Source organism: Anomaloglossus baeobatrachus, chromosome 6 (assembly GCF_048569485.1).
Source record: "Anomaloglossus baeobatrachus isolate aAnoBae1 chromosome 6, aAnoBae1.hap1, whole genome shotgun sequence".
Classification (NCBI taxonomy): domain Eukaryota; kingdom Metazoa; phylum Chordata; class Amphibia; order Anura; family Aromobatidae; genus Anomaloglossus; species Anomaloglossus baeobatrachus.
In genome coordinates, this window is record NC_134358.1 from 238289585 (window position 1) to 238301231 (window position 11647).

Consider the following 11647-nt stretch of genomic DNA (forward strand, 5'->3'; position numbering starts at 1 on the left):
TCCTTGCACCTTTGTGTACTTGTTGGTTGCGATGGGTCCCCACCGGTAACCCGCTCCCCGGCTTCAAGCTGGACCGGGGGAGCTCTACTCTTTGCCCGCAGGCGCTGGCCCTAAGAAACTGGTGCCTTGGCGGTGGCGGTGTTTCTCTTACACTGGCTGAGCTGTTGCCTTCAATCGGGACTTGGCTGTTGGGGGATCTACGTCCCCTTCACTGACGGATTCGGCAAATTATGGCGACTCCAAGCCTTGCCGGGGTCCGAGAGGCCCCTGCCCTGGTGCTGACTGTCCTTCGGAACACTGCTCCAGACCGCCGGGCACACAGCCTACGGGGTCCTTCCAGGAACTTCCAAACGGTCCCCCTCCAGACAGTCACCGCCGTTGCTGACCTGTCCTGCACACAGCTGGACTACTTCAAGCTTTTGCACGCTCTTTCTGTTCTGTCGCCTCACTTGCTTTCCTCCTTTTCCACTTTTCTACTTTCACTACTTTCACTTAACTGTTTACTCAAGCCCTGCCTGGGCTACTCCTCCACTCCTTCCACTTCCTCCTCCCTGACTAGACTGCCTGGTTTCTCCCGCCTCCAGAGCTGTGATCTCCTCGGTGGGCGGAGCCAACCGCCTGGCCCACCCCCTGGTGTGAATCATCAGCCTCTTTAAGAAGGCAACTGGGACCCTATATAACAAGAAAAAAACAGCATAAAAACAACCTCCACTCAAAAATATTATTATGTATTGCAAACTGTGCACAGTACCAACATTCCAAACTGTACTATTGAAAAAATGAGATTTTTGGCAAAAAATTGCAATTTTTCGAGCCACCCCGCCAACGTCACGGCAAATCTCCTGGGGCAGTCCTAACACTAAAATATTTTTATTTAAAGTGTGCCATGTGGCCTCACATATGCAAAATTAGGACTGCACAGCACGTACCTTGTGCTTTTCAGTCACCGTCTCCATGACTGATTCATGGTTGTGGGCGGGACAGGCCCGAGCACATGCTGATTAGAATAAATAGCCAGTGGACGGGTTTGGATGGCAAGTGTGAACAGCCACCAACCGCCAAAAAATCAGGACAGATGGAAAAATGAACATGAGGTGCACTGCAAGATGAGAACCAACTGGGACCCTATATAACAAGAAAAAAACAGCATAAAAACAACCTCCACTCAAAAATATTATGTATTGCAAACTGTGCACAGTACCAACATTCCAAACTGTACTATTGAAAAAATGAGATTTTTGGCAAAAAATTGCAATTTTTCGAGCCACCCCGCCAACGTCACGGCAAATCTCCTGGGGCAGTCCTAACACTAAAATATTTTTATTTAAAGTGTGCCATGTGGCCTCACATATGCAAAATTAGGACTGCACAGCACGTACCTTGTGCTTTTCAGTCACCGTCTCCATGACTGATTCATGGTTGTGGGCGGGACAGGCCCGAGCACATGCTGCTTAGAATAAATAGCCAGTGGACGGGGTTGGATGGCAAGTGTGAACAGCCACCAACCGCCAAAAAATCAGTCATGGAGACGGTGACTGAAAAGCACAAGGTACGTGCTGTGCAGTCCTAATTTTGCATATGTGAGGCCACATGGCACACTTTAAATAAAAATATTTTAGTGTTAGGACTGCCCCAGGAGATTTGCCGTGACGTTGGCGGGGTGGCTCGAAAAATTGCAATTTTTTGCCAAAAATCTCATTTTTTCAATAGTACAGTTTGGAATGTTGGTACTGTGCACAGTTTGCAATACATAATATTTTTGAGTGGAGGTTGTTTTTATGCTGTTTTTTTCTTGTTATATAGGGTCCCAGTTGGTTCTCATCTTGCAGTGCACCTCATGTTTATTTTTCCATCTGTCCTGATTTTTTGGCGGTTGGTGGCTGTTCACACTTGCCATCCAACCCCGTCCACTGGCTATTTATTCTAAGCAGCATGTGCTCGGGCCTGTCCCGCCCACAACCATGAATCAGTCATGGAGACGGTGACTGAAAAGCACAAGGTACGTGCTGTGCAGTCCTAATTTTGCATATGTGAGGCCACATGGCACACTTTAAATAAAAATATTTTAGTGTTAGGACTGCCCCAGGAGATTTGCCGTGACGTTGGCGGGGTGGCTCGAAAAATTGCAATTTTTTGCCAAAAATCTCATTTTTTCAATAGTACAGTTTGGAATGTTGGTACTGTGCACAGTTTGCAATACATAATATTTTTGAGTGGAGGTTGTTTTTATGCTGTTTTTTTCTTGTTATATAGGGTCCCAGTTGGTTCTCATCTTGCAGTGCACCTCATGTTTATTTTTCCATCTGTCCTGATTTTTTGGCGGTTGGTGGCTGTTCACACTTGCCATCCAACCCCGTCCACTGGCTATTTATTCTAAGCAGCATGTGCTCGGGCCTGTCCCGCCCACAACCATGAATCAGTCATGGAGACGGTGACTGAAAAGCACAAGGTACGTGCTGTGCAGTCCTAATTTTGCATATGTGAGGCCACATGGCACACTTTAAATAAAAATATTTTAGTGTTAGGACTGCCCCAGGAGATTTGCCGTGACGTTGGCGGGGTGGCTCGAAAAATTGCAATTTTTTGCCAAAAATCTCATTTTTTCAATAGTACAGTTTGGAATGTTGGTACTGTGCACAGTTTGCAATACATAATATTTTTGAGTGGAGGTTGTTTTTATGCTGTTTTTTTCTTGTTATATAGGGTCCCAGTTGGTTCTCATCTTGCAGTGCACCTCATGTTTATTTTTCCATCTGTCCTGATTTTTTGGCGGTTGGTGGCTGTTCACACTTGCCATCCAACCCCGTCCACTGGCTATTTATTCTAAGCAGCATGTGCTCGGGCCTGTCCCGCCCACAACCATGAATCAGTCATGGAGACGGTGACTGAAAAGCACAAGGTACGTGCTGTGCAGTCCTAATTTTGCATATGTGAGGCCACATGGCACACTTTAAATAAAAATATTTTAGTGTTAGGACTGCCCCAGGAGATTTGCCGTGACGTTGGCGGGGTGGCTCGAAAAATTGCAATTTTTTGCCAAAAATCTCATTTTTTCAATAGTACAGTTTGGAATGTTGGTACTGTGCACAGTTTGCAATACATAATATTTTTGAGTGGAGGTTGTCTTTAAGAAGGCAACAAGGATTTTTGGTTAGCTTAGATGTTCCTACCTGGGATGTAGGGTGTGGTGGTGTGTGACCTGTGTCCCCTGGCTTGCCCAGGGCGACACAATAACATCTATATTCAACTTTGGCACCATGTCGACACTGGCTCCCTCGGCGGTCACGTGATACTGTTATATGCCACGTGAGCTCTGCAGCCCATCAACATCTGCTCCACTCCCCCCTCCTTCAGACAAATTTGATATCTGGAGGAAGTGAGCTCTACCTGCTCTCAGACTTGCTTCAGTTGTCAGATTTCTATAAAGGAGGGGTGTGAAGCAGGCGTTGATGGCTGCAGGGCTCATCTAGAAGATTCAGTGTCACCACTGCTGGAAAGGCTCCTCACTGGAGGGGAGTATAGCTTTTAGTTTTTGGTTGGTCGGAGGGGGGATGCTGTATTCATAGCGATTTAAAGAGGGATTGTCAGAGTAGTGGTTTAGAGAAGGAACATGTGTAGTTACACCTTAGATTTGTATCTATAAGGCCTAAGCCACACGGCGAGAAAAACAGTGCGAGTGGAGTGCGATAAAACATCGCATTCCCCTCGGACCAATTCTAGCCTGTGTGTCAGCACACATGAGCGATTATTTTCTCAGCCCTAATCGGACTGAGAAAACAATCGCAGCATGCTGCGATTGTAAGCCGAGTCTCTTTCTCTCGCACCCATTCAAGTGAATGGGGCGAGAGAAAAATCGCACTGCACTCGCGGTACACCGATGTACTGCCAGTGCAGTGCGAGAATGGCAATAGCCGGCTACGCAGTAGAGAGGGAGAGAAATCCCTCCCTCCCCTCCTGAGTGCCGGCCCGCCCCCCGCAGCTGAGGTCTGCTCGCACGAACGGACCTAAGTTGCAAGGACACACGCATGACACTCGGCTCTGCTGTACTGCCAGCACGAGTCGAGTGTCATGCAAGTTGATCGCAGTAGTGCCCGTGTGGCCCCAGCCTAATAGTGTCCCATGCCATTTGGCCAGTGGTGGGAATGTAGGGCTTCAGTAGTAGATGCTCATGTTCGTAGTTGGAACTGGTCTTTTTTCCCCCCCAGAGTGGATGAGGAGTAAAGAAGCCAAGAGGGGAAAATGTGGCTCCTCAGGTAAAATATTTTTCAGATTTATACAGTACAAAGTTACTTTTATTCACCTTCACTATTAGTTGGTATAAAGTTTCAGGTGTATGAGGAAGGAAAAAAAAAAAAATAATGAAACGAAACCTCTTCAAGCCTCACACGCTAAGCTGCCTTAGGCCTCCTTCACACGTCCGTGTCTCCGGTACGCGTTTGGTCAGTTTCCTCACGTGCCGGAGACACAGGCACACGTAGACCCATTAAAATCAATGGGTCTGCGCACACGTGCGTGTTTTGCCATGGACACAGTGTACGTGTGGAGCATACGTGTGCCCACATGTAAACATGTCCGTTTTTCTCCAGCATCACGGGTGTCACATGGACCGCACGGATGTGATCCGTGTGACACGCACCAGAGAAAACACACCTGTCTGAAATAAAAATAATTTCTATACTCACCTTCTCCAGCTCTGCTGTCTCTGCCGCTGCTGTCCTCCTCCTGCGGGGAGTTGGCAGGACCAGAGATCAGCACCACGGACAGCAACGCCAGGGACAGGTGAGTAGAAAGTTCCCGTTCTCCGTGTGTTATAACGGATAAACACACGGAGCACACGTGTGCCATAAATACGGCACACTGAGGACAATACGCACCTTTGACACGACCGTGACGTGTGAAAGAGGCCTTAGTAATAGTACTAGGTGGTTAGGATACAGCCTCAGTATTAATGTACATGTTCATAGAATGCAGCAATGACTGAAGTTCCAATTCAAATCTTTTAATTCAAAAACTCGAAGTTCAAGTTGTGTTTACCTTATTATTCCCCATGTAGAATGAAATACTCTGGCTGCACACATTGAAATCAATCCAAAAGTGTTCAAGTTTATCATCCTGAGGTTTTGTCAGCTAAAAGAGAAAAAAAATAGCATTCAAGTGGTAATATTTAGAATACGGATAACAACAACAACCAGTAAGGAATTTTTAATGCAAGCAGAAATTATCTGGTTCGATCGATATGTTGATGATATTTTGCTCATTTGGACAGGTGATGTGATGGCAGTGCCTTATTTCTTTATCTAAAATTTACATTTTTAGGTCTTGACAAGTAATAAAATCAATTGTTCCATGTACTATAAACCCATCAGTGATAACACATTATATGCTGAACGTGGTCATCCTGTTCATACAATGAATCTGCCCTGATGGGGGAAAAAAAAAAACAAAAAAAAAAAAAAAAAAAAACTTTGATTGAAAATTAATCTATAAAAACAAAAGAAGCTGCAACTTATGGGATACGTATATATTGGCAAATCATTCAGAAAAATAAAAAAAAAAATCTTCAGAAATCATGTGTTGCAACCATAATGGTAAAACTAATTCTAACAATATATTTAAAAAAGTTTAGTACTCCATATACAGTGGGTACAGAAAGTATTCAGACCCCTTTAAATTTTTCACACTGTTTCATTGCAGCCATTTGGTAAATTCAAAATAAGTTAATTTTTTTCTCATTAATGTACACTCTGCACCCCATCTTGACAGACAAAAAAAAAATAAAAAATCACCTGGTCAGTATTCAGACCCTTTGCTCAGTATTGAGTAGAAGCACCCTTTTGAGCTAGTATAGCCAGGAGTCTTCTTGAGAATGACGCAACAAGTTTTTCACACCTGGATTTGGGGATCCTCTGCCATTCTTCCTTGCAGATCCTCTCCAGTTCCGTCAGGTTGGATGGTGAACTTTGGTGGACAGCCGTATTCAGGTCTATCCAGAGATGCTTAATTGGGTTTAGGTCAGGGCTCTGGCTAGGCCAGTCAAGAATGGTCACAGTTGTTCTCAAGCCACTCCTTTGTTATTTTAGCTGTGTGCTTAGGGTTAGTGTCTTGTTGGAAGGTGAACTTTCGACCAAGTCTGAGGTCCAGAGCACTCTGGAAGAGGTTTTCTTCCAGGATACCTTTGTACTTGGCTACATTCAGCTTTCCTTCAATTGCAACCAGTTGTCCTATCCCTGCAGCTGAAAAACACCCCCATAGCATGATGCTGCCACCACCATGTTTCACTGTTGGGATTGTATTGGGCAGGTGATTAGCAGTACCTGGTTTTATCCACACATACCGCTTAGAATTATCACCAAAAAGTTCTATATTCGTTTCATCAAACTAAAGAATCTTAATTCTCAGTCTGGGAGTCCTTCATGTGTTTTGTTTTGGGTTTTTTTTTTGCAAACTCTGTGCATGCTTTAATATGTCTTGCACTGAGGAGAAGCTTCTGTCGGGCCACTCTGCCATAAAATGCCCAACTGGTGGAGGGCTGCAGTGATAGAAGAAAAAGTTCCAAAAAGTCAACAATCGCCCTACTGCTTCTCTGGAGCACAGCCAGTGTGATTTTGGGGGTTCTTGTATACCTCTCACCAAGGCGTTTCTCCCAAAATTGCTCAGTTTGGCTGGATGGCCAGGTCTAGGAAGAGTTCTAGTGGTCCCAAACTTCTTCCATTTAAGGATTATTGAGGCCACTGTGCTCTTAGGAACCTTGAGTACTGCAAAAATTCTTTTGTAACCTTGGCCAGATGTGTCTTGCCACAATTCTGTCTCCGAGCTCCTTGGGCAGTTCCTTTGACCTCATGATTCTCATTTGGTCTGACATGCGGTGAGGTCTTATATAAACAGGTGTGTGCATTTCCAAACCAAGTCCTATCAGTTTAATTAAACACAGCTGGAATTCCAATGAAGGAGTAGAACCATCTCGAGGAGGATCACAAGGAAATGGATAGCATCTGACTTAAATATGAGTGTCTGAGGAAAGGATCTAAATAATAATGACCATGTGATATTTCAGGTTTTCTTGTTTAATAAATTTGCAAAAATATCTACATTTGGTTTTTCTGTGAAGATTGGGGATGGGGTGCAGAGTGTACATTAATAAGAAAAAGAAAAAAAACCACAACTTTTGAATTTACTGAATACTTTCCGTACCCAATGTAGTTCACAATACAACAGCATTAAACAAAATTATCTCCACATATATTCCTGTTCTATTCTAGGATATTTTTAATACTATTTATTCCAATGACTCTAGATGTGTGTATGTATCAGATAACCAGGTATAATTGTTACTTTGTATATGTTAAAAGGTTTCTTTAGGTAAGCCGGCCAAAAGTACAATACATGCAAATATACCAGAAAGATACATTAAAAAAAAAAAAGACAATATATGGACTATTATGTAATTTATTAATAAATTTAACACAATGTATTGTAAGCAAAATTAGTAATAGGAAATAAATAGGATTTCAGAACAAATACAACACATTAATAACAGAACAGAATATTCTGGTGCGGTTAAGCACTTTGTGAAAGCACACAATGGAGAAATTAATGGTTTCTTCTTTTTTGGTATTCAACACTTAATCCAATAGCAAGGAGGAAGAGACAAGGAAAAAAAAGCTGTTTTTAAGAAGCTTTGGGATCATATTAGATATCAAAATGTTTTTAACCCCTTCCCCCCGGATGATTTTTGCTTTTTCGTTTTTCCTTCCCTTTTTCCAAGAGTCATACCCTTTTTATTTTTCTGGCAATATAGCCATGAGAGGGCTCGTTTCACTTTTGAATGACACCATTCATTGTGCCCCATGTTGTACTGCAAAACGGGAAGTGCAGTGAAATTGCAGAAAAGGGCAATTGCAAGATTGTGTTTTAGATTTTATTTTACCATGTTCACTATATGGTAAAACTGATCTGGCATTAGGATTCCCCAGGTCAGTACAGGTTTGTTGATACCAAACATGTATAGATTTACCTTTAGTTATATGGGGAAAAATAAATAAATATTAGAATGTCAAAAAAAGGATTTCATCATCATTTTCCAAGACCTGTTGTGATCTCATATTTCAGGATCTGTGGGTCAGTAATGGCTTATTTTTTGCGTCTTGAGCTGCTGTTTTTAATTATACAATTTTGTGTAGATGTGATGTTTTGATCGCCTGTTATTGCATTTTAATGCAATGTTGTCTCAACAAAAAAAAACAAAACAACTAAGGCTGGTTTCACACTACGTTTATTTAACATCCGTCCTTAACGTTATTTTAGCGGAAATACGGATCCTGCTTTTACAGCAAATAACGTATGCAAATGCATCTGTTATTTTGCAGGATCCTGCACTGGATGTTTAGGGGCGGGCATTGGAGTCATGTGATCGGGAGTGAGGGAAACTAGACTGGGAGCCGGCTTCTGACAGCTGCAGACACTGGTAACCAAGGTAAACATCGGGCTTGGATACCCGATATTTATCTTGGTTACGAGTGTCTGCAGCTGCTAGGAGCCGGGCTGCCTGCACACGTAACCAACGTAAACATCGGGTAACTAAGAGAAGTGGTTACGCGATATTTACCTTGGTTACGAGTGTCCGCAGCTCTCAGGTGGGAGAGAGAGGAAGGGGGGAAAGACATAGATAGAGAGAGAGAGGGTGAGGGAGGGAGGAGGAGAGAGACAGATCACGCGAGACTGGTTCTGGGCATGCTCAGTACTTTCTGGGCATGCTCAGTACAAAAGCAGGATCCTGTCTATCAGCACGCCAGCGTTCACCTGCGTTCGCGTGCTGTTTAGTCAGGATCCGGTGACTTGCAGTATTTTGACGCAGCTCAAAAACGCTACAAGTAGCGTTTTTGAAACATGTTAAAAAACTGCAAGTCACCGGATCCGCACTATAACGCACGCAAACGCAGGTGAACGCATGTTAACGCGAGTCCATTGCAAATGCATTGAAATGAAAACGCATTTGCACTGGATCCGTACTTCCGCTAAAATAACGTTTTCAACTGATGTTAAAAAGACGTAGTGTGAAACCAGCCTAAAATCTTTATGCCGGTTACCGTTCAGATTAATTAATTTTATAGATTGATAGAACAGGAATTTCTGCGATACCATATAGGTGTATTTTTTATATTATTATGGTTTTATTTTCAATGGGGCAAAAAGGGAGGCAATTTGATCTTGGGGTTGTTTGTTTTTTTTATTGATATTACTAATCCCCTTTGGGGACTTGAAACCTGCACCTTCCTATCGCGTCTGCTGTTCCGAGCGATGCTTTAGCATCCCCCTGAATCACAGAAATGCTGATCTGTGAATGCTGGAGCTCTGCCAGGAAGCACGTCATGACAGCGACAGGGGTCATCATCTGACCCCAACCCTGTCATAACCAGTGATCACTTCACAGAGCCACCTATTGTAGTGGGGAATGGCATGATCCCTGCCATTGCGTGTTAGATCGCACTGTCAGTTAAGACAGCACAATTTAACTAGTCTCTGATCCACTTGCACCCGTTAGCTGCACGTTGGCTGATCTGATCAGCCAACATGTGCAGGTTATAATGTGAGCCTGCATTAAAAGGACAGCCACGACCCATGACCTATAGGCCTTTGAACAACCCCATTAATACAATTTGCCACTATAGAAAATAAAGCAGCAAACTTTGTAAATCAAATTGTGTCAAAATGTTTGACCATTACTGTAGTAATAGATTTAGCTTTTTATTTTTTTAATGCTGACAGTACCACTATTACATGTTGGTGTAGGGAACTCCATAGTTTGGCTGTTGAAATGTTTGCTGTGGCCGCTAGATGGCACTATTGAAGCAGCTACACAAGAGGTATCTGTTATACTGGTGACCGAATGCAAGAAGTGATGGGCTTGTGCTAACCCTGCCCAAAAAAAAAAAAAAAGACATTCGTGGGCCAGGCTTAAATTTCCCTAAATTTTGTGAATTAAAATGCTACTCCCTATATCTGTGCAATAGTAAGGCCACCAGTAAGAACAGGCTTGTCTACTTATGAATATTTAGGAACACTTACGATACATTAAAGAGTAAAAAAAAGGAAGATTAGGGAGTTTAAAATGTGGTTCAGTTTTAAAAACGAATTATATATATATAACACTGTCCCCATTGGAGCTCACAATCTAAATTCCCTATCAGTATAACAGAAAGGTCACCAATTTTCTAGGCCAGAAAAAACTTTTCAAATCATAAGCAAGTATTTATTCTAAAACCAAGAATTGTTAAACCAGGCTACATAATCTGGTTCTAAATCCCTCCGATTTGTCCATTAAAATCACTTTATAATACTCACGTGAGGGGCGGTGCGGTGCAGACTGGTTGGATGGGTGTCTCCGTTCTCTGGTATCGGCACCTCCTCTTTTGGCAATCTTTGTCCTCCTTCTGGGACTAGAGACTAAGCTGAGGTTGCTGGCAGGTTAAAGGCCTGGGTTCATGACGCGTTTTAAGTTATGCACACTAGCCAGCATTGAGTTCCCGCACAGGTGCACTACAATACTTTGATCGGCTCTGCTCAGGGCAGATCAAAGTGCACCTGCGCAGGAACTCAATGCCGGGTAGTGTGCATGACTTCAGAAGAGTCATGCACCCAGGCTTTAGAAGGAGGACAAAGATGGCCAAAAGAGGAGGTGCCTGTACTGAAGAACGGAGACACCCATTCCTTTAACCTGCCAGCAACCTCAGCTTAGTCTTTAGCGGTCTATTAATGAGAAAGATCTATGCAGCCGCTTGGTTATCGCAATGATATGAGCACAGTGCTTAGAAATGCTCTAGCCTATGATTTAAGGAAAACAAGGGAAACACTAAAATTGAATATGGCAAAAAAAAACAAAAAAAAAACAAAAACACTTACCTCACCAATATCTGTGGATACGCTAATGCATGGAAATGAATGGACCCTGCAACACAAGATATTTTGATGATCAAAAAACAAGCATTACAGTTCAGAGTAATTCATATTACATACTTGTCATCAGTAGATTGCTGTCAAGGGTACATGAACCGGTCATCAGCCAATATACAAGTACAGTTACCAAGTGCTATTGGGTGTATAGTTAATGTGGAGATGTGACGCCCCTGGACTATCAAGTCGTCACAGGGTACTGCACGCTCTTCCCCTTAGTGGAGTATTCAAATCCCTCATGGTTCTGGGTCCCCATCTTATAGTGCTGTCTCAAACAGCAAATCAAATCCTATGAACACCCTGCACCACACCCACCAGACACCAGTGAGCGGCTTGAGCGGAATAGGGTCACCCACCTAGAAGTCAGGATGGGAGGGTCAGAAGAGTGTCAGTGAAGTGAAGGGGAGTGAAGTGAAGGGGAGTGAAGTGAAGGGGAGTGAAGTGAAGGGGAGTGAAGTGAAGGGGAGTGAAGTGAAGGGGAGTGAAGTGAAGGGGAGTGAAGTGAAGGGGAGTGAAGTGAAGGGGAGTGAAGTGAAGGGGAGTGAAGTGAAGGGGAGTGAAGTGAAGGGGAGTGAAGTGAAGGGGAGTGAAGTGAAGGGGAGTGAAGTGAAGGGGAGTGAAGTGAAGGGGAGTGAAGTGAAGGGGAGTGAAGTGAAGGGGAGGAAGCAGGGAGCAGTGGCTCCCGAAAGTAGCTGTC

At 43.5% G+C, this 11647-nt stretch overlaps 1 protein-coding gene across 1 annotated transcript in view; it reads right to left on the bottom strand.

The window, feature by feature from the left end:
* SYCP2L (synaptonemal complex protein 2 like) overlaps window positions 1–11004 on the bottom strand; it is a 385988-nt gene extending 374984 nt beyond the window's left edge. Inside the window, exons 1-3 of the mRNA XM_075316073.1 lie at window positions 10988–11004; window positions 10900–10945; window positions 5035–5127 (exon numbers count right to left, since the gene is read on the bottom strand). Coding sequence (XP_075172188.1) covers window positions 5035–5127; window positions 10900–10945; window positions 10988–11004 — 156 coding nt within the window. The remainder of the gene's footprint in view (window positions 1–5034; window positions 5128–10899; window positions 10946–10987) is intronic.
* Between the last annotated feature and the right edge of the window lie 643 nt (window positions 11005–11647).